Source organism: Macrotis lagotis, chromosome X (assembly GCF_037893015.1).
Source record: "Macrotis lagotis isolate mMagLag1 chromosome X, bilby.v1.9.chrom.fasta, whole genome shotgun sequence".
NCBI classification, from domain to species: domain Eukaryota; kingdom Metazoa; phylum Chordata; class Mammalia; order Peramelemorphia; family Peramelidae; genus Macrotis; species Macrotis lagotis.
Window position 1 is genome coordinate 450,905,946 of NC_133666.1, and position 24,133 is coordinate 450,930,078.

General features: G+C 35.3%; 1 protein-coding gene across 8 annotated transcripts in view; it reads left to right on the plus strand.

The window, feature by feature from the left end:
• Positions 1–24,133, plus strand: part of ZNF521 (zinc finger protein 521) — a 363,098-nt gene that overhangs the window by 309,587 nt on the left and 29,378 nt on the right. For 6 of the 8 annotated variants that reach the window (XM_074200375.1, XM_074200373.1, XM_074200376.1 and 3 more), the window contains 3 exons: positions 4,072–4,137; positions 13,243–13,374; positions 16,066–16,181. In XM_074200375.1, coding sequence (XP_074056476.1) covers positions 4,072–4,137; positions 13,243–13,374; positions 16,066–16,181 — 314 coding nt within the window. The remainder of the gene's footprint in view (positions 1–4,071; positions 4,138–13,242; positions 13,375–16,065; positions 16,182–24,133) is intronic. The other 2 variants (XM_074200379.1, XM_074200378.1) reach the window with 1 other exon arrangement.

The following is a 24,133-nucleotide window of genomic DNA, read 5'->3' on the forward strand; positions in this document are numbered from 1 at the left end:
ACTATCTAGCTGTCTTTCATATATTCTCTCAGTAGCAATTTCCTGATCTATAATAAAGAAGGAAGTTGAACTAGATGCATTCCTTGTATTTCTAAACCAATGAGAACTTTGGTTGCTAGAACTTAAATCAATGTATATACATGGAGGTGGGTGTAAGGTATTGACAGAGACCATTTTTATTCATATGTTTAAGAATATTAATGAATTCGTGACTTCATTTTGTTTCTTCTTTCACTAGGAAATATGACATCTTCATTCTGTTGCTAAAATATATAATATATAAAATTTGAAATAGAATCTTAAGTAAATTGCTTCAAGTTTTGGACAAAATGTTATAAATTTTAGGCATTAAACATTTATTGTGCCCCAAGTATCTTTGTAATTTGGCATTTTAACCTTAGAAATTATTTATAGTTTTGCAGAAGGTAAAACATGGAATAAGTGACAAAGTCATTCTCTTCAATTTGTTCTTCTTTAAACAAAATATTTGTCTAAGTGACTCGTGGATTTTATCAAGTCCATTCATCATCTTTGATTTTCTGTTTTGAATGAGGTGAAGGGACATCCAGAGATATCAATGCCTGCCCGCTTCAATCCTAAACCAAATTGTAATGAGTATAAAGATCTTCCATACAACACATGCACCTTTTACTATGATGCTGAATCATTCTCCAGTACTGCTTCCTAATGGCAGTAAGTAGCAATTAGATGGCTAGAGATGGTCTTGTGGTGATATACTCAGTGCTCTTCCTATCTATCCCAGCATGTAATGTTTGTATTAATTGCCCTGCCCAGAATGTCTCCTGAGAAGGAAACATACCCAGCTCATTTTTCCCCCCCAATTTCACGTCACATTGTGGTCACCCCTCTGATAACTTAGAAATTTGGAAGAGCAATTAATGTATTTTCCCAAATTCACAACTTACTTCATCAAGATGTGGCTTCATCAAAAGCACAGTTAAGTTTCTGTCTATTAGAGACTAATGTCTGAGAAGCATTCTTTTTTCAAAAAACATCTAAAATTAATCCCCCAGGATGGAAAAGCATGAGTCTAGTTCCACCTGATTCCAGGTGGTACATTTAACCAAAGAAGGAGGTTACTGTCTTTGAAAGAAAACCTATGAGCCTTGCGGGCTAAAAACTCCTCCTTCATTGTCACTTGTATACTATGTAACACCATGTTGTTGTCCAAACCAAGGGCTGTGCATAACATAAGGTTTCAAGTACTTATGATATACCTGGAGTGGGGAGGCAGGGAATAAAAGCTTCTACTGAAGGAATGCTTTCCTAATAGTTGAGGGAGGCTAGGATGATGTCTGTCCTTGGGTCACAGAGGTTCTAGAGCATTTGTTCTCTGAAGAAAAGAGGTAGGGGATTTGGAAATCAACTTTGCATGCCAATAGGGGGAATTAATGAAAAGACAACTTTTGTTTTCCTTAAACTCTAACTTACATATTGAAATAATGAAAAATAAATGTTAAGGAACTTTTTTTTTAAGTAAAGATTTGGAATGGCAATATTAGGTATGTAGTAGAAGGAACATGAGTCCATGAATCTGGAAGCCTAGGTTCTAATCCTATCTCAGACTAATTAGTTTTATCACCTTGGGCCAATCCCTTACCTCTCTAGATCTCTTGAATGAGATGACTTGGGTTGATTAGAAAACCTCCAAAGTCCCTTTAAGCCCTAAAATTCTATGACTCAATAGAAACCAATATGACTCCTTTTTCCCTTGAAATTTTTTCCCCCTTGATGTTTCTTCAATTTTTTTTCCCCTACTACATTTTAAATTAGAAAAAGAAAAACACTCTGGAATCTTTGAAATCATTCAACCCAATAAATGTCATTTTTGTAAGGTATTTATTAGAGTATTTCTCAGTAAAAGGGTAATTCCATATAGCGGTCAGTCAAATATCTTGTGTTGTATTCATGTTTCTCATATCATATTTCAGATTTCCTCTGAGCATTGGAAGTGTTATTTGGTTTCGGAGTGATGTTAATCACTATATAGTAGTTTTATGTCATCCTACATCTTTCTTTGAGTCTAAAAGCTCAATCCAAAATATACAAAGAAAGATGAGACAGAATATGGGCTCATACATTGTACATTTATTTTTCTCTTAACTGTGTTGTTGCAGTTATATTTTGCTAATATATTTTGACACCTTATAGTTGTAACCTGCTGTTCTCTTTAATTGCTTATTGTTATTAATTATATAGCAGTAACATAGTTGGCTGCTTGAGCCACTTGGCTGTAAAAAAAGTTGCATTTATCATTATTGCCATTGGAGCTACCGAAATTTGCCAGCATTCTGTCCAGAGATGAATGTTTCTGAGCTTACATCCAGTAAAATTTTGAACATGGATCCAATCCTTAAGCTTTTCCATTCTGCTGTTACTACTTGCCTTCTCTGCTTTGTCTTTCATTTTTTCCTCCCAGCTTTTAGCTGGTTGTTATATTTTTTTGCCCTCTTCTCATTAATAACAAGCTTTTTGTTTCTTTCTCCTTTCTATCCTCTTCTTTTCCTCAAACTTAGCATATTCTTTCCATTGCTCCCATCTCCCCTCTTCAACAGACTTTACCAAATCCTATTCTGTGGATAGTCTTTATCTGTATTCCTTTAGCATGTCATTCTAACTGATCATTCTGATTAGATCTTCTATTGTCTAATCTACAAGGGGAAAGAATCTTGAAAACTCTTTTCATAGTTAATATGAAGTCCAAAACTTGAAAGGTATGAAGAAAAATTGACTTGGATAGAATCATTAATATTCTCAAATTCCTATTTTTCAGTTTCTCTGATCTACAGAATGCTATTTATTAATGAGTTTTTAAAACTCAAAGCCCAAACAAAAGACAGCCTATAGTGGATGTCATGCCAAAAAAACCTTCAGCTCCAGGAACCAGAGCATTCTGGCCACAGTCCCCTCCAGCATTGCAGCAAGGACATAACATTAAATTCACTCTAGTTTAAGCCAACTTAAATGGAGCTTCCTTGAACCTTCCTAAATAAAACTAGTGACCTTAATTACAATCAAGCAATTTAGAGGTTATGAAGTTCTAACTAGTACTACAGTATATCACTTTAATAATGCACAGGAAACATCCTCTAATGGGTAGCATCATTTGGTTAGAACAAAGAATTCTATTTAAAAACGTATTTCTAACAACAATTTTTATAAGTCTTTCATCTATTGTGCCACTACTTCTTTCTTTCCCTCCAAAGGTTATATACTATATCGCTAAAGTCATATCAACTGAACCAGAGAAAAGTGAAATATTTATAATTAGGCAGTGTTTTAATTTGGGCATAACCAGAACATCATTTTTGCAGTTCTCTCATGGAGAGAACAGAGCAGATAAGTTGAAGGTTATCCCTTGAAATTGCTGAATGCTTTGGGATTTTGGGGGGTTTTTTTGTTCATTATGTTTTTCCTTAAGCCCAAGTTCTGAACCATAGTTCCAAATATTTCTCTTTGCTTCAGAACATGTCAGCTGTGTATCAATAATCTAAGTTTCTTAGGAGTGCAAGTAGGTGACTTCTAAGACCCTTTTGTAACTTTCTGAGTCTGTAAGTCTACAATGATTCTTATAAATAGTGCTATGTCTAGATATTCCCATCCAGCTTCTCCTAGCATTAAACTTGAGGGCTCCTGTCTTGTGAAAGTCCATGTAGGTGAACCATATTCCATTTCTTTGTTTTTATTTCATTCTAAAGCAGAGAAGCAGCTGGCAAGCAGTGCTTTACAGCCTTTCAGTATTTGGAGACTTTCTCTTAAGACAAACGAGTGGCTTTGTGCCAGAAAAAGAAGGGAAGAAAAAAAGGAAAGGCCTTGACCCTTGGTCTACACTCAGAACAACCACAACAAAAAGCACCTGATGAGAGTTGTGTATAGTATATAGTGCCAATTGCTAGTCAACCGCTGTGTGGAATTAATATTGACTATTCAACTGTCTCAGTTCTGCGAGATGCTTTCCCAGCAGACCTAACTTTAGAACAGGTTGCATTTGGTTTATGCTGCATGAAATATCCTCTTTCCATTTGACCAATTTGTGTTTTTTTTGTGCAGTACTCGAAGGTAGCTATACCTGTACTTCCACCAGTGCCGGAAGTCCCAGACGTGGGGGCATTAATAGTAGGTATTTACCATCAAACTAGAGAAAAAGTCATCTGTCCAAACTAAAAGCATGAAAAGTATAGACTTCTGACATGACTTGCTGGAAGGGAAATCATTTAGAAAGACATTTAAAATCCAAGTATTGTATAGCAGTCCTAGTAATTCAGGCAAATCTGGGGTTTCAACACATATACACATAGATACATTTACACCTTTTTTTAAAAAAAACACTGTATTTCACATTTACTTTGAATGCAGAACACATCTTTTGTGTTCACATGATGAGACAGTTTGCTGATGATTTCATCTTACTTTGGTCAGAGCCAAGCTGACCCAAGAAGCAGTTTCTATCTACCTTTAGAGCATATATTTGTGCCAGTGTTTTAAAGTCCATTTCAATGAAGTGCTAAAATGGAGATTCATGATTAAATTAGTTGCATAATGATATACATTACATAGCCGAGTCTTGGTGCATGGTTGATATGCAAACTTCTTTTCAAACAACTGGCATAATCATAGAATTTTAATTTAATTTTCATGATTTGGAGGAGAGGCAGCATGGCATAGGGGGATAGAAAACCAATCCTGAAACCAGGAAAACCTAGTTTCAAGACCTGCCTCTGCCACAAATTGACTGTGTGTTCCTGCATAATTCATTTACCCTCATAGTGCTCCAGGCAAGTCTCTAGACTTTGTCTCAGAGAAGGTGCTCACCTGCATTGGTAGAGGAAATTTCCTCACTGGGGTGATTCTTAGACTAATGAAACCACAGGTTTAATACCTATCCATATCCCTTTAATCTCAGCACCATCACTTTCTAGGGAGGCAAGACCTCAGGAGTGGCAAATTATGCACGTCCCATAAATTGGTAGATAACCCCATTGCTCATTTCTTGAACACTCTCTTGGTAGTCAAATGCCCTTTGCTGCTCTCCTCTCCTACCAACCACTGTTATCCAGTAGATAGAGCATCCATGATATTTAAATCTTGCCTTATTCCATCGAAATATGCTATTTTTCAAAGCTCTACTCTAACACCTGGTATGTTAATGAAAGCTAAAGGACTCTTATTATTATTTTTCTTCCTCCATTAAGAAATTCTGTTTTAGCAGAAATTAGACCAGCACCAAGGTTCACATGGTGAAAGGACTTTACTACATGTAGCCAGTGTGAATGCAGCCAAGCAAAAATGTGAACAGTTGTTGAACTGAAAGGCAACCTTTACTTTAGACAGAAATACGTTGAAATTGAAGATATAGAAGATATGGTTTTTCATTACAAGCAGCTTTAATTTTTTACACAGCCTCCAGAGAAATGAATTTCTGCTTTAATTGGGTCTTATCCCATTAACAGCCTTTGTGCCTACATTGAGCAACTTTTCTCTTCTTAGTGATTTTCTCTCCATGGGATAGCACCCATAGGTTGAACTTTCCTTGGAAACAGAGGGAAATTTGTAATGTCATAGGGAGAGGAAGAAAGAATATGGGAGTATGTGGAATTGTTGGTAATAAGTCTGTCATGGGGACTATAGGATTAACAGCTGCAAAGGACATCAGAAATCATTGTCTTCACTACCATCATCCTGCATCTGGAGAAACTGAGTCCTGTGATTTACAAGTAACTCTTAGGGTCCAAAGCCAAAATTCAAACATAGATTCTCTGTCTTCAAATACAGTGTACTTTCCACTACACATTCAAAGATGTGACTTAGGAGTGAGAACAAAGGGAGGGAAGTATCACCTCAAGATGAATACTGGCTTGACATTTTTCTCAGTCCTGATTTCAAACTGTTCTAGATTTGGATTAAAAGCTTGGGGAAGGGGCAGGAGGAAGGAAAAGGAATTGTAGTTGTTTACATCTCCATCAGACTCAGAGGATCTTTTTATTCTTCCTGTTCATTCCACCTGCCATCTCTAAGTTCAACCCCCTTATTAAAGTCACCCAAATTGAAGAGCAATCTGTTTTTTATGAATAATATTCTAGTATTCTCTTACACCCCCCCCCCAAAAAAAATAAAGAAAAAGAGACCCTCTAGTAAGTATTCTATACAACCAATACCAGCCATCAAGGAAATGGATGATATTGTATCTCAGAGAAGCTAAAATCCCACATCCTGATTCTCCCATCCTTACCCACCTGGACCTCCCACTAGTTTCCAAGCTGCTGATGTTTATGGGGCTCTAGGCAGCCCCCAGGCTCTTTTAAATCTGCTGGGTACAGTGCAGACTACCCCTGTTGTATCATTTTCTACCCAAGTCCTGCTGATAGTGAGAAGTCCAAAGCAGGAAATTATAGTGTCAATATTAGAGCTTTTGAATTAAAAAAAAAGGCTCAAAACAGTTACTCCTTTGGTATATTGGCAACAACATCAACAACAACAAACTCAAACTCCAGAATGGCAGTGGAATTCAATTCTGTCTTATACCTTCAATAGCTCCCTGAAATAGTAGCTGAAAGAAGGACAAAATGTCCTCTTTCTCTGTCTGTCTCTGTCTCTCTGTTTCTCTCCCCCCCCCCCCCCCCAGGCATTGCTAAGAGTATTGTTTTTATAACCTGGAGTACATTTGAATTGGGGATTACCAGCTCTCATGGCAATGTTCTTTTGTTCATATTTTTCATATCCTGCCATAGCCTATCTTAGTGCACAGTGTTTCCTGTTTTCTGTGGCATAATAAGAAAGACTTGACAGTAACAGAGCTTTCCAGGGAGGGACACTAGAATAAGGTATTAGTATTAGTTTTCAGGCACCATCCATTTCCATATGTGATCTTTCAGAAGAATTAAGTGTGGCACTTTTAAACAGGTGTGAAGGAAAGTTAGCATGCTACCCAGTACTCTCCAACTGTTCCTTACTTTTGGGGGCTGGAGAAACGAATCTCTTGTAGCAGGCTTTGAAATCTGAATGAAATTCTCCACTGCCAAATTAGCACCTTTCTTTGTTTATATTTAAGTTGTGAAATATATGCAGTAGGTTCTTAGAACAAACTACAGTGGCAGGAATGTGGGAGCCTAGAAGGAATTTGGTGGTTGTGAACATGGCAAATTACAGCACAGTTCTGTGGCCGATTTCTCTCCCCCTGCTTTCTGGGGTGAGCCATTGTAGCCAAGGGGTTATAGTTTTGTCATCTGTGGCTTTTCTTTGTTGCTCCTCAGACCTCTGGCTTATAAATGTGTGCACAGGAAATTAACTTAGAGAAGAAGAGAGAAGAAAAGTAGAAAGGGGAAAAGAAATTGGTTTAGGGCATAGTTTTCTTATGGAAAGGGAGAAAAATACACAAGGCTATATAGTAGTATACTCTTTGTAACTGGAAAATTACAGCAACTGCAGGCCATCCGATTCCTGTGTTTGGATTCTGAGGGCAGAGTTTACTCCCACTCTGATCAGAGCTTTTAAGTATGGACCCTGCCACATGATGATTTACCAGGGGGGGTTTATATCTTTGGACCTTAGCCTATAGATTTATGCAGTGTAAGAGGCTGAAGGACCCTTCTGGACAGTCTCGGGGGTAACTGAGAGAAAGAGTCCTACTTATAAACCGTTACAAATTGGTCCTCCGTAATGGCTGTAGTGTTGATCAGACAATATAAGGGGGCCCCCAGTGGTTACTGGGATAACAGCTGCATGTAAGTCAACCACTGAACATTTGCTTGTAGCTGCACTAGGTTTTTTGTTTTTATTGAAGGAAAAGGAGCATAAACATGGGACATACAGTCTGGAGGCTGCTTAAAGGGTTTCTCTTGTTTAAAGCTTATATTGAAATGTCAGTGTCTTCTGTTAAACTAACAATTGCCATGTTGAGCTTGTAACTTGAGTTGTGCGTGAACATCCAAATGGTAACAATTTTATCGGTTTTTCCAGCAATAAAAGTAGCAAATTAGCAGATGTGCAGGCCCAGGTTTCTGAAGTCAGAGGGGTAGAAATAATCTACCCCTTTTTAATTGGCTTTAGAAGAGAGTGAGCCTTTTTTCTTTCATTTTCAAGTTTTATAGCTGACTCTCAAGTTCCCTACTAAGGTAATGGATTGCACCTCAATTACATTCTGCCTCTCTCCATTGAAACATTTAATATTTGAGTAAATATTTACATTACTATCAACCTCTTCTATGTAGAATTGATTCCTGTTTACATTTATATACAAATGTATCACCTGAGTGAGGATTAACAAACGGAAATAATTAACTTAGCTGAGATTTCTACATTCAGACAGTAAAATAATTCTTCAGTTATGCCAAAATCATCTTCTGTTATAGCTTAAAGTGGATACCCATGGAAAGGCAGTTATAAGGTCTGTTCATAATCTGTGGTAGTTGGTTTTAGTTTCACATAGATGGATATTAAATCATACTATTTTAGATTTGGAAGGGATTTTAGCAATCTAGATTACTCTCCGCCCCCATTTTTTGAATATATGTATACATCTATACACACACACACATATACATATTTATAAAAAGATCTGTTCCGGGTATGAGAGAAAGTGGCTTTATATTTGGTCTAGAAAGGCACGAATTGATTTTTAAAAGTGAATTTACTTCTTTTTCATTCATGTAATATACTTAAACTGTAATTTCCCCATTTTTTTCTCCCCCCTTGCAAGGCATTACCTTTGTACCAGTTTGGTTAGAAGTATTTAAAAGTTGATACCTAAACCTGGGTGTTACTTTTTTTTTAAAGATTCTATATTTCTTACATATAATACTTGAAACTCTTACATATTACTTTGCACCAGCCTTCATAATAGAATATCCTAAAGTTTATTAAACAAATTGAATCTGAATCTCACTTTAATAAATGAGTCAAACAGTATTTTCCAATTATTGTCAGCCTCCACCTTTCTAAAAAATAGGTGATTATTTTGATTGAATTTTTAAAAGCTATCCTGCGCTTTTTATGAGGGACATATGTATGTATATGCATGTATGTGTGTTTATGCTTGTTCTTAGAGAAAAAGAAAGATTTCCAAAGTATGAATAAAATGGCTTCTTAGATTGGTTTCTGATTCAGTATTTCTTGGCAGCTTTACTTGAAAAAGGAGTTGTTGAATTTGTCACAAGGTGAATATCTTTTAATTAAAATCAAATTTGGTTCTAGGCTGTAGTACTTGTCTTAGCGCATCTTGTTTGCTAAGCAGGAATAAGGTCAGACAAAAACCAACATAAGAGTGGAAAGAGTGACCAGACTTAACTAGATTTATCAAGATTTTTAGAAATCCTTACAAAAAATAGGATGTAGAATTTAGTCATCCCTCTTACTGCTAATGTGTGTCCAGAATAAGATAAAGACATATTCTTTAAAAATACACTCATTTTTTGAAAATATTCTCAAATATGAATGAACATAGATTTATCACACATCATGCTAACTTTTTGAGGGCCCTCTTAAATTTTTCATGCTACCTATAATTAGCAATACATGTCCTATCATGGTAGGAAGTAGGGAAAAGGCAAAGGAGAGATAAGAGACAGATATCAAAGATATTTTCAAAGAATACCAGTGTTTTTCAAGAGATAGCTATCAAAGATATTCTCACAGCACGCTCTTCAGTGTTTTTCATTACCAGAATATTGTTTTTTGTGTTTGTACCATTTGCTATGTGAGGATCTATGTCTTTGTACTCTAATTTTCAGATTTGTTTTCTGTGGTTCATCCATCACATCACTGTATTAGAAAAGCCAGCTTTGGGTGAACTGAGCATGAAAAGATCAATTAGAGCACTAATTCATATTTACCACCATATTTTAGAGGCAGATGAATATCTAACACAGATAATGCACAGGATTCTTTATAATGTTTCATGAACTACTTTGTGATTCAAAGTCCTGTGCTTGAGTTTAAGAAAATCAATCACATAATTACATGTAACTAGACAGAAATTCACATGAAAATGATCAGAAGGACAGGGTGGCCTGCAAGCTCACTATGATTTTTCAGTGTTAAATGTCAGTCAAAAAAAATAGATATAATTTTACCATCAAAAAACTATTGTGTCCAGACCCTGGGAAAATGATAGTCCCATTTGATTATGCCCTGAGTAGATCACATCTGTAAAATTATATTCTGGGTACAATATTTTAGGAAGGATGTTGACAGACTGCAGCAGTCCAAAAGAAGAAGATAAAAGAGTTACTTTCCAACTCTTATATTTCATGAGTAATAAATCATATTATAAATGTGAATACTAATGCCTTCCCTAAAGAGGAAGATGAACTGTATACATAACTCAGTATCAGAAGTATGTATGTATGTATATATATAAATGTATGTATACATGTAAGTGTTCATATACATGTATATATAAATAAAAATATGTTTATATGTATACATATGTATATAAGCCTATATATATATATTTCACATATAAGTATGTAGGTATATATATATAGAGAGAGAGATATAGATATGGATATAGATATAGATATATAGACGTATACATTTCTACATCTACTTTTGGAATTTGCATAATCACCAAAATAAGAGGACTCTAGACAGAAGAGGAAAAGTCAGTCTGAACAAGAATAACTTCTGTGGGGAGGCTTTAGTTAGAGACTTCATTTTAGCTCTGCCAAGAGAGTGTTCCATTACAATTCAAGAAAAGTCTTTGTCTGCTGAATTGATGATTGATTATTTTTTATTGCATCTGTCCCTTGACCACCAGTAAAATCCTTCTCTTTTTTTTTTCGTTTAATCTACATTTAGGAAGGCATATGACCAAGTGTTATCCACTGGATGATGTTTGGTTAAATCCTAATCAGTTAATAGAAATGAACAAAATGGAAAGAAGACCCACGCTAGTGAAATTACAGACTCTTAATGAAGTATTGAAAAAGTGTACATAGACATAGACATGGCTATGCTATTAGCAACTGTTTTGATTGAGGAATGGGAAAAAAAAGAAGGCTTCAAATTGCCATAATGACACCAAAATAATAATATACAGCCTATGGAAAATAGAAATTCATTTCTGTATCACTAATATTGCTCCTGATTAACTTACTGACCCAGTTACCTAATATACAACAGCATCCCTTACACTCTTCAATTTCTAGATGAAGGTAATATTTTATTTGTGACTCAAGGGGGGGGGGGAAAGGACCAAAACCTCTTGATCATGTATAATCCTTAAGGCTTTTTGTATTACCCCCTTGTCATCTCAGTATGCACAATTAAAACCCCTCTTACATAATTATAATCAAGGAATTTACTGTGCCACCCAAATGCAGAGTGGGTTTTTATGTCTTGGAAATGTAGACAGTACCGGGTGGCTTAATTAGTGCTTTGCTTCTCTTTTTATAAATTCCAATCCTCTGCTTCTAAAGACTCCTACTTGTGTGAGAAGAAAGATGAGGAATACAAATAGAGTGATTCTACTCCTACTTAGCTAATAAGAAGTCACTTTGTAATTGGGATTTTGTGATGCTGGCAGTACCAGTTGGCTCACCACTTACACAAATTATGTTTCCTGTGACCCAAAGGAAGGAAATGTTTGCATCTGGACATGTTACCCGTACGATGTATCTATTTAGCTCATTGGTTTGCCCCCATAAGATTTCACTGTAAATTTTCCTTGTGGCTATCAGTCATATAGTATGAAAGAAGGGGACAGCCTGTTCATGAGTTGGCTGAAAACCAGTGAACTAGGATTAAATGCCTCTCTCAATAAAGAGGTTTTTCTTAGAGGTGGTACCAATGCCACTGACTTTAATTGTTTGTGATAACAAATTGAGATGGGACTCAGGAAGGATACAGTGTAAAATTTTAAATAAAAAAATACTATACCAGAAGAATTGGGAAATTTATTTTTATAGGGAAGAATGGTTAACAGATTACAAAATGTTACTTAAGAGCAAAACTTGGATAAATTTTTTGATTTACCATGTTAAATATATGCAGCTTTGCTTGGGATAAGCAGAATTTGGGACTGGAAACAGCATAGAATTTTCACTGAATACAGTCTTCCCTAAAAAATTTGGATGCGAAGATTTGTGTAAGAGATTCATAAAAATGTACTATTTTTTAAAAACATGTTTTGGTTTAAAGTAGAAGCAGTATCTTCAAATTATATCATATCTAGGCTGACAATGATTGTGATATGACTTCATGACTCATTAAAATAGGTCATTTTTCACTAGATTATTGTTTAATGAACTTTACTATTTTAATATTCATTCATTTATTCAACAAACACATCACAGCCACTACAAACAAGACAAAAAATCCAAAAGAGCAGTTTCTAAATATTACTTGGGGACCAATGTCCCTTTTAATCAGAATTAGCACATAAAATTAACTCCTTACCTAGCAACTATTAAACTCATCTATTCAATAGAAAATGTTTCTAAATTATTAAGGAAATACTTAGAGCTAGTGAAGAAGGATCTTGGACACAATGTAATGAACAAGAGAATTTCAGGGTGGGGAAAGTCTAGATCAGGGGGAAAATAGTGTATTTGAAAATGTAAAGGAAGAAATGAACTCAGAAAAGAACTAAATATTACTAGTTATAGAATGGTTAAAAACTGCCAGAAAAATGACTAATATTCTTAGTAAGACTATAAGAAACCTTGTACTAAGAATAGAAACAGGTTTTTAAGAGTCAACTGATTAAGAAAAAAAAGAAATTCTGGTAAAGTGTGAAAAAGCAAAAGAACAGAGTAAAGAAGGAAACTACATATAACATCTATTCTCCCTTTGGCAAAAAGAGCCAGATATAAAAAGTGTAATTCAGTCCCATTATCCATTTTTTGGTATGTTTTCGATATTATTTCTTGGATCATCTCCTGAAAGTACATAGTTCTTAAAAACAATGATATTTAAAATTAAAGACACTTCTAATTTAGTATTCCAACATATGTTTTTAATATGTAATATAATAAAATCTATGCATCCTCAATAAGATATGACTTATTATTCTATATTTTTTTAATTTGAAAAATGTTTTAACAATGAAATTCCAAATGCCTTGTATTCAGAGGTCTTTAGTAAACATTATTTAACATAAAAAAAGAATTCATGCAAATTATAGAAGCATAGATTAGATGTTTGCTAGGGATATCTTTGCTATATGATAAAGAAACAAACCTAGTTAAGTTTCACTTTTTTCTTTTGTTACCTTTTCTTCAACAGATGAAGGATTGAACCATGAGTGCAAACTCTGCAATCAGACCTTTGATTCCCCTGCCAAGCTTCAGTGCCACCTGATAGAACACAGCTTTGAAGGGATGGGAGGCACCTTTAAGTGTCCAGTCTGCTTTACAGGTAGGAAAACCAATGCCTGCAAAAATTCTTGGGTGTCTTAGGGCAACATCTTATCTTTCTTACAAATGCATACCTCCCATTGATATGGCCTTTTACAGATATGACTTTAGGTCAATTTGGGGGAAGATGTTTGATTTCTGCTTATTAGCATTATTGATCACTGCCTACTTAAAGCCTCAGATAGGGATGGGGGTTAACCATCAGTGTGCACAAATGGTATTTCAAGTTCTTCTGTCAGAAGTTTGCATTTTTCCAATTGCTGAATGAGACCCACATTTTGCTCACTTTCATCCTCTTGATGTTAAAAGGCTATCAAGGTTAAAGCTGCTTGAAAACAGCTGTGTTTTAATCACAGATGTTCAAAGAGAAATGTGGTGCTTTTGTCCATACATCTGCTTTTTAGAAGGGGGAAGTTTTATATCCTACTCCATACAATGAGAGAACATTGGGGGAAGTAGCTCTGCCCAAAATCTGAGCTGAAAAACAAGTAGTATGTATTCTGTTTTATGTGGAATCAGTTTAAGTTTTTTTAAAGTGGATTTTAAAATAAATTTACTTTTTTATAGGAAGTCCTTATTAAACCTCATAATATTTTTATTTAACAATGTAAGATGAAAATCAGAAGCTAAAATGAAACTCATAGGATAAATATGACCAGATTTGTCCATCAGTGTATGCTCCCATCAGTGAAAGATACATTTTATGGCGAGTGCTACGTGATAATCACTATTTGCATGGTTCATTAGTGGTCAAAGATCCCTCAGTTCTGTCCATTTCTTCCTGCTTGTCAGAAAAACAAAAATATTTGCCTCCCCTAAAGAACATGATTTGGGATGAGGGTAGGGAAGGTTCTTCTCATAAGAAAATGCCAAGGATCAATTAATTGCTTCACTGTATTTAGAGTACAGATTACTGTTCAGTCATAAATTTTAAAAGAAAAGCCATTTTCACTGTATGACTTAACAGTAGTGCCTGAAGGTGTTGATAGTTCTGCTTTCAGCAATTTGTCTGAGAAGGAACTTCTTTTAGTCTTTCCTTCAGTCAACCCCCTTCTTTGTCTTCATGTTTACTATGGATCCTACCAGACTTTTTTTTAGAGGAGTGAGTTACCGGGGAGGAATGTGACATCAGAAGGATAATAGCCTTATACAATTTGAATTGTAAGGAACTTTAGTATCTTCGTTAACCATACCTCCTCCCCAACCATTTTGTTGATGAGGAAACTGAGGTGCCCAGAGAATTTGTGTCCATTATCTCATAGGAAGTTAGTTAATGGTCCAAGAGCTGTGCTTAGGTCCTCTGATTCCAAATTTAGTGCTTTTTCCCAGTACACCATGCTTTTCACACATACATATAAGAAAGTATTTTTTTAAAATTACAACTTAGGGTAGCTTTGGTTATAAAGAGTTAAGAATTAAGTTGAGAGAGTAAGAACTACTTTCTAAAATCTGATATAAGAACTCTTCACAAAATAGCACTAATCATAGCTCTCCCAGTGAGTAAGATCCCTAATAAAATAATCTTTTAATATCTGAGCTAGTAGTTGTAAATTGTGTGAAGGTGCATGGAGATTAGTTGATTCTGATCTGTATTAAAAACCTGTTTTTTTTTTAATTTTTTTAATTTTACTGATGGAATAAAAAGACAGCAATGCATCATTAGCAAGGGCATTTGATGTACCATAAGACCTAAACTGTATTAGTGGATCTTGAAAGAATTTTAGAAATGACAATGAAAAAAATCTCCAGAACAAAGCATGTAATGTGGAAGAAGAAATTTGAGCAGTTCTTTAAGATAATGAGAAATGTGATTAAAATGTATGACTCACAAGAACAATATTCTAATATTTTATGTTGGCTTGCAATTAGAATAATTTTAATGATTAGAGTGGATTCAAAGTCAAATGCCAGCATCTTTAATAAATCCTTTCCCTGCCTATACAGATTAATATTGTAGATGCAAACTTTTTTTAGGTCACAGTGCATGAGGCATCCATCAGAAGTCAGTTCTGCCAACCCAAACACTGCCTCTGGCATATACAATTTAATTATTAATAGTATGTCTCCTAGGTAAACTGTTACACAGTCTTAGGGCCTTGTTTTGTAGTCATTAAAATTGAACATGTTTATATTATTGAAACCCTTGCATTCAGTGTGTAGGCAGAGTTGATCTTAAAGTATCCAAAGAGAATTTACCTGCCGTTCTGTTTCACATTTATAGACAGTGCCCCAGAGTAGCTGTGGGATATAATTTTTAGCATTAACACATTTAAATAGAGAACTGTTTGCTAGCTACAACTCTGGGCAAATACAATAAACAGAGCTTTGGCATCTAGACTTTCTTAACCTGTGGGTTGCTGGGAAATGAGTCATTTTTGTTCATTCTTAGGGCTGCTCATTTGACAATTTCCAGCTTTATTTTTTTTAAGTGAATTGTAGGGAGCAAGGCATCTATAAATCTTTCCTTTGCAATTGTTTGAGTTGAATTACACACAGAGTAGAGTTCATCTCAACAAATGTGAGAAAGCAACAGTGGATAAGTATAGCTTCACTCTCTCCAGTTATTTGGCCTCAGTCAAACCTAGGAAAGAGATGTGTCAGCCATACTCGTGCACTTCCTCAGGAAATCACTGACTAAAGGCATTTATGAGATGAAATAACTTAAAGTTCACCCTACTTCTTATCATTGCAGTGTTTGTCCAAGCAAACAAGTTGCAGCAACATATTTTCTCAGCCCATGGACAGGAAGACAAGATCTATGATTGCACACAATGTCCACAGAAGTTTTTCTTCCAAACAGAGCTGCAGGTAATGTGCCCTCAAGGAAGGCTGAAATTGAATTTGCTTCCTATGATTTTATGAAGCAAGGTATTTTGAATCCGAATCAATGACATCATTCACCCTGGATCTCTCCCCAAAGTGGTCTGTGTGTGTGTGTGTGTGTGTGTGTGTGTGTGTGTGTGTGTGTGTGTGTTGGAGCAAGGAGAGAATATGTTTTTGGATTAACAGATACCAAAAATAGCTTGCCTCCAGCTTCCATCAATCATAAAGAGTCAAAACAGATCTGGTAATGGACATAGCAACCCATTGGGATAGAGTCAAAAGTCAATTTGTAGAACCATTTGTATCAGGTTCCCCTTCCCTAACAATCACCTCCTATTATGCTTAATTCCCATTGAGCCACTACCTTGGTAGGTAAGAAGCCAGATGTGTTATGCCCTTAACTCAATATGTATTTTTTATCCACCCATTTATGTATATACTGTCTCCCCTCTTAGAATGAATTACTTAAAGGCAAGTTGTTCAGAATGTTTGGTATATCTTTATAAGCTTAATAAATGCTTACCAATTGATTGTCTCTAAATCTATGATTTAATCATAGGTAGGGAATACCTAGTATACAAACTGCCAATGCAGATTAGTAAATTGTTTGTAACATAGACTTAAGAGTTACCTGAGACATTAGAGATTATGTCATTTAGCCAAGTTCACACAGTTTGTGAGAGTTAAAATTAAGTTCTTGGACAAATTGGAGGAGAGAGAAAGGAAAAGAAAACACATGTCCTAATTTCTCCTCTTCAGTAGAACTAAGTCACTATTACTTAGAATCTGCTAGGAAAAAGAGTTGGATTGATCTATAAATGTCATAGGCTACACTCTGAACAGCTACTATACAAAGAAAGATATTGATATTTTGTCTCTGTTGTTTCATCTGTAAAATGGACACAATAATTCTTGTCCCACTTTATGTCTTTGGACATATGAAATATAGTATGTATAAAACTATGCTGCTCCCCTTGATTAAGAAAGCAAGAGATTGTTATTACTGATTGAATAGCTTAAGGTATCATTATCAATTTATTATAGTAGAAGCCTTGTAATACATATATATATATATATATATATATATATATATATATATCCTTTTAGTCATCACATCAGTTCAGTGTAAAGAGGCTATATTAGAAAAATCATATAAAAAGTCTATTTGAAAGTGTTGGTGAATCATGGCATGCTACTGGACACAGTTCTAACAATAAAACTGAATTTAATACCACCCTGCCTCTTATTATTTCCAAAAAGAAATCTATTCTGAAGAGAAAATAAAGAGAAACAAGTCATGTATATAACATAGAAGAAAATCTTGCTCTAAAAATTTTCTGATAACAATAATTCTATTCTCATGGTAGTTATTGCTTTGGTCATTCAGAAATGTCCAATGAAGGATAATGGGAGGCTTAGTTAATGTGACTTTCTGAAACAGGGCATGATTGTTTTTAGTGATATTTAGGATCACAATTATAGGACTGGAATGTACCTTCTCAATGACTTAGTCCAAACCACTAATCTTACAAAGAAGGCTACTGAGATCTAGAGAAGAACTATGACTTGTCAGAGCCTACACTGTTAATGTGACAGAACTAAGAGTTTTAATCCAGGGCATCTCACTCAAGGGACAGCTAGGTAGCAAAATGGAATAGCATGCTGGACTTTGAGTCAGGAAAACTTGAGTTTAAATACCCTGGGCAAGTCATTTATCGCTATTTGCCTTAGTTTCCTCATCTGTAAAATGACTTGGAGAAGGAAATGGCAAACCACTCCAGTATCTTTGCCAAGACAACCCCAAAAGGGATCATGAAGAATCAGGCACTCCTGACAATGATCAGACAACAACATCTTATATCTAATAGCTTTTCGCTTTCCTTCCCAGCACAACTTGAGGAAACCATCTATATATAATGCTTCTAGTTCCTCTCCTTTCATTCTCTTCTAAATTCTCTATAGTCTAGCTTTTAGCTCCATCACTCCACTGAAACTACTTTCTACAATGTTACCAATGATTTCTTCCAAGTTTAATGGTCTTTTCTCAATCTTTTTTTTAACCTCTCTGCAGCATCTCACAGATTCTACCTGGGCTCTCTTCTTTTTTTTTTTCTGAGTTCAAATACAACCTTAGACACTTGATAGTAGCTGTGTGACCTTAGACAGTTATTGTCCTGATTCAGATCTGGTCACCGGGCCCATATGGCTCCAGAGGAGAAAGTGAGATTGTTGACTTAGCACAGCACCTCCTCACTCAAATTCAGATCACTAGCTTGTCAGGGCATCACCTCTCTGATGTCATGGTCTTCTTCAAGAATGAAGGACAAACATCATAATCTCAGTGTACTCTTTCACTTTGTGATCTCATCAACTCTACTAGGTTTAATTATTGCCCCTGGACTGATGCTTGTCTATATTTAGTTTCTCTCCTAGACTCCAGTACTACATCACCAACTATCTGTTAGAAATTGAGAAGTGACTAGTCTATAGATATTTTAAGTATATCCCTCCCCAGACTACCTTTCTTCTAAACTCCCTATTATCTATGGCAGAGCTGTCAACTCAAATAGAAACATTTTCCTTTATCATATATTGATTTAGAAAACCATAAATGAACATTATCTATGTTCTATTACATTTTTATTTATTTTGTTAAACATTTCCTAATTACATTTTAATCTAGTTTAGACTGAACTAGAGAAAATCATGAGTTTAGCACCACCTTTCCAGTTACCCAGGTTCACAATCTCAGTTCTGCTACTTATCTGATTTGACCAATCAGTTTCCAAATCTTTAAATTTCTTTTTTTCACTCAAATATATTTCCATCTTTCCATTTACACAGCTTCCACTCTAGTGCAGGATTTCATCACCTCTTACTTATGCTATTGATTGCACTACATCCCTCAAGGCAATCCCCCTCCTAACTTGTATCTATCCAACCATGTCACACTCCTCCCTCTTACTTAATAAATTTCAGTGACTTCCTAGTGCTTCTAAGATCAAAAATACCTCTGTTTGGTATTTAAAACTTTTCTGGCCTTTTCCTGCCTTTAGAATGCAACTATACTTACCTACTAGCTCGTTTCTCATACAACTCTCCTATCTCAATGCTTTTCTACTCCCTGTCCTCCAAGCAAACAGTGTTCTCCCTCCTCACCTTCACCCCTTAGGCTCCTTGGCTTCCTGCAAGATTCACCTCAAACCCCACCTTCAGAAGGAAGCTTCTCCTGGTCCCTATCCCTCTTAGGCTATCTTCCTTACCTCAACATATATATTTTTTTTATGCTCTCATTTATGTATATACTGTCTCCTCTATTAGGAGTTACTTAAAGGCAAGGATTACTTCTTTATAATTCCATCATTTTTCATAGTACCTGGTTTATTCTTATAAGCTTAATAAAAAGTTATAGATTGCCTCTAATACTTACTTAATTTTTTTTTATTAATATAGGGAATAGGGGCAGCTTGGTGGTTCAGTGGATAGAGTAACGGCCCTGGAGTCAGGAGTACCTGAGTTCAAATCCAGCCTCAGACACTTAATAATTAACTAGCTGTGTGGCCTTGGGCAAACCACTTGACCCCATTGCCTTGAAAAAAAACTAAAAATATATATATATGGAATACCCAGCATACAAACTCCCTCTGCTGAAGCAGATTGTAAGTTATTTGTAAGTTTTGTTAAGTTTTTTATACTTAAAGCTGCCTGAGACATTAGAGGTTATTCACTTAGCCAAGGTTACACAATCAGTTTGTGAAACTCGAGATTTGAACCCAAATTTTCCTATTTCCAAGGCCTAGCCTCCACCTACCATTCCATGCTGCCTTTCACTTTGGAGTAGTGTACAGGGCATGGGGAGTGAGAATAAGCAGTTGAAAATACAATTTTTGTGTTCCATAAAGGAGCTAGACCAGTAAAATTTCATTTTTCTGTTTATTAGTAGATGTTAGCCCTTTGAGATGTGTAACCTTCATTGTTTTCACTGCCGGAATCCCAGCCCCTAGCACAGTTTTGGTGTGGGGCCCAGAGGTAATAGAGCAGACATAATTAAACATATTGATCAGGACCCCAGTTTTTTTTCAAGGAACCCCCTAGTGATATCTTAGGATACCCTAGGGTTTTATGGAATATAGTGTTTGGAAGCATTGTTTTCTATTCTCTTCATTAGACTCTGTTCAAATAGGGAATGTACAACTCTTCAGAAAGGCTTATGATCTCAGTAGAAGAGAGTACAGTTCAAATCATTTCTGACTCATTCATTTTAATTCAGCCAAACATGCCCTGATCTCATAAGCCAAAATGCTAGCTTGATTTATATCCTGAGGGTGCAGTAGTGTTAGTTTGGTATCACCAGGCCTAAAAATCAAATGTCCATTGTCTGGAGAGAAACAAAGACTGAGCTGATAAACCCTCTGGTCCAATCAGGGTACATAGCTTCTGCTAGACAACTATAGCATTAAGAGCTTGCAATAAAAATTTGATAGTTTGAGGCCAATGTATTGCATATGTATCTGTATATGGTCCTATGCATGCATTGTATATGATACACTCCCTGTGATATGCTGTATGTGTTAATCACAGATCATCAGTTCTCACATTAAATTTCCTCGTTTTGTGGTTCCTTACTTTGAGGTTATAACCTAAGGCATTTTCATCCCTCTGCATTTGCATTTATTATACCACTTACTTATACTGAAGGTTAAAAGAAAGAATTAATGTATTTTTAAAAAATATTGATTTTTTTCATCTCCTCTATGGAGACTGGGCATGTTAAGTCTGGGAAAAACACAATACAGTTTTATTAAATGAATAAATTAGAAAAAATGGGGGGAGGGAGTTTGTAAAATAACATGTCAGTTGAAAAAATAAAATTAGCCAAAACAAGAGATATAATCGAGCTTTTTGGTGGCAGTGACTTATTACATACATTAAGTTTTTAGAGCCAATGAAATTTTGTCTTTTCCTACAACCTCTTCCTTTCCACCAAACAAGAAACAAAAACATAACATATATAGTAGATCAAATAAATTCCATATTAGTTATGTTCAGATAGTTCTGTAGATATAGATATAGTCTCAATCTGTTCTCTGAATCCATCACATGTCTATCAAGAAATCATGTGGGTTATCACATCATCATCATGAATATTCTGAAATTATGACTGGTCATTTATTGATTAGCTTTCTAAATTAGTCTTTTTATATATTTTTAAGAATGATCAATCAATTAATTTCATCATTAAACTATGGAATGAACCTAAAAAGTTCAACTATTACATCTTACAAATGGGGAAACTGAGACCTAGAATATTTAAGTGACTTGACTCAGGTCATACTGGGACAAGCTTCAAGCCAAACACACGTATGTTTGAAGTGTCTCTAATCATTTGGATTCCTGAAAATTCAAGCAAAAAAGGAGATTTTCAGGAACAAATTTTATTTGATGAAAACTCTCATAAAAGAATGAGAATGTAAGGATGAATTTAGGATAGATTACTCAAGGTGCAAATGTGATACATTACTATGGATTGTCATTTTGGGAAATTCAAATGATCTTACAGCTGTAATAAATAACCTCCATATCTATGTTTAAAAGTAGAAAAATTCTTTGGACTTGTGATTCTATCAGAATAGGGAACTCGTTTCCTTTCCCTAATGTATACTGGTTACCAGTCTACAATACACAGTCTTGTAGTTACCCGATAAACTGGGAGGTTGTGACTTGTTCATAGTCATATAGTCAGTATGGGTCAAAGGAGGTCCTCTTGTCAACTTCCTGTTCATGAAGCCTGGACCATAGTAAGTGCCTAATAAATTCTTGATTTGACATTCAACATAGGGCACACATTTTGTCAAGGCAACAATTACTTTACACCAGTTCCTAAAATTTGTTAACCAAAAGAGCTAAACTTATATCCAGTGATTTAATCTCTACTTATAAATGGTTCTTTTCACCTCCTATTCCCTAACTCTTCCACTAGAAGTGATATGCTCCTCAGAGTTCACAGAGCCTTGTTCCTGGACCTCTCTTTTGTCCCATATACTTTTAAAAAATTAGAAATGCTTCTGTGTATTTTTTTATTCTAGTTTAATGGGAAAAGCATTGTACTTAAAGACAGAAGATCTGGATTCATTTATTACCTATGTGATAATGGAAAAAGTTATTTAATTTCTTTGGGACTCACTTTCCTTATTTATAAAATGAGAAGATATACTTGGATGATCACTATAGTCTCTTTCAATTTTAAATCTTATGATCTTGTTTATTCCTTCCTCTCCCCAATCTTACACTCACTCCCCTCCCCATACAAACACACATAGCAAACATTTTCCATTAGGCTATAAACTCCAAATGTTGATCAAATTGAAGTGAATAATTTTCATTCTCTTGGAAAAGAGAAAAGATTTTATTTACTTATAAATCATAAAATATTAAAGCTGAAAATACTTTAGATGTCATTGACAAACCCTGTTTTATTGAGGATGAGGACTCTGAGACCAAGACAGGTTAAGTCATATCCCTATAGCCACAGACCTAGTAGTGGCAAAGAACTCTGGTTTTCAAAAACAGCTTTGCGTTACTAGTAAGGAAGATATTTTCCAAGTCAGGAGTCAGCAACACTTACAGGCAAAACATTTGGAGTTTTCTTACTTTATGTGTTTTTGAATAACTAAACTTTGTGTGTGTGTGTGTGTGTGTGTGTGTGTGTGTGTGTATGCATATGTATATATATATATATATATATACATATATATATATATCTTTTTTAATTGATGCAAGATTTTGTACAATATAGAACAAACCAAATAATGGTAATGAATTGTACTTATTTGTTTGCACTCCTGTAACCTAGAAGTCTAAATTGAGCTCTTTTTCTTTTAATATTTTAAAATAACACATTTTAGAGATTATCCGATTTTCACTTTAGAAAACAGAACCTAACCAGAAGGATACTTACGAAGGAAGGAAGGATGAATGGGGAGGAAGAATGCTTGACAGTAGAGAGTGTGGATAGCAAGTCAGAGAGACAGGGAAGTGGCCAAATAAGAGCAAGAAAGAGTACCAGACTTTATCCTTGAAGAAATGGGAGGATGGAGAGAGGAGAGCAGAGGACCCTGAGTCCTGCTCCTCATAAGCTGAATCAACTCATTCATTGATTTTAGCCAAAAGAGCTCCTTATATATACTTTGAAAGCCACATGCAGCATCTGGGGGTGGGTGGTGTCTTAGGTGACTGGCTATTTCTCCAGAACAAGAGAAACCTTTCTTAAGATGGGAAGTATATTCTGAAAGTTTGATTGGACCTTCCTTTTGTTTTTCTAATATGCTTTAGAAGCTTTTAAGCCGAATATAGGGGAAAGAGAAGGAAAATGTGGTTTTTGAGGGCAAGGACTGTCTTTTTTTTTTCTACTTGCATATTTATTCCCAGTGCTTAACAGGTCTAATATATCCAAGGGTAGAAATGAAATTGCCCAGATATGACCAACTGATCTGTTTGTATCAATATTGTTGTGTGTGTTGCTTTCTAAAACCTACAACAAAGTCTTCTCTAATTGCTGGAGAAAGGCTACTTCTCAAATTGCCACAAACCCACAGTCACTACAATCTGATAGGTCTGTATATTCCCTTCCCTTCCCAAGTGACATCATGTTGAATAGTAATATTCTTGGCAGACCTTTTTGGGAAGAGAAACAGTTTGGAAAAAAAGACTGCAAAGTATTACCAATAGTCATATAACTATTTTCCAGTGGACAACATTTGTAAAGCAACTAAATGATCATTAGAGAAAACTCCCAAATTCATAGTCTTGCTTTTAATTCCTAACTTTATGCAGAGGTAAAGAAACATTTTGTTTAACCTTTCATGGCACAATGCAAATTTTAATCACATGGGGGATTTAATACTTACTTGTTGAAGAAACTCCTTTCTATCCTAGAA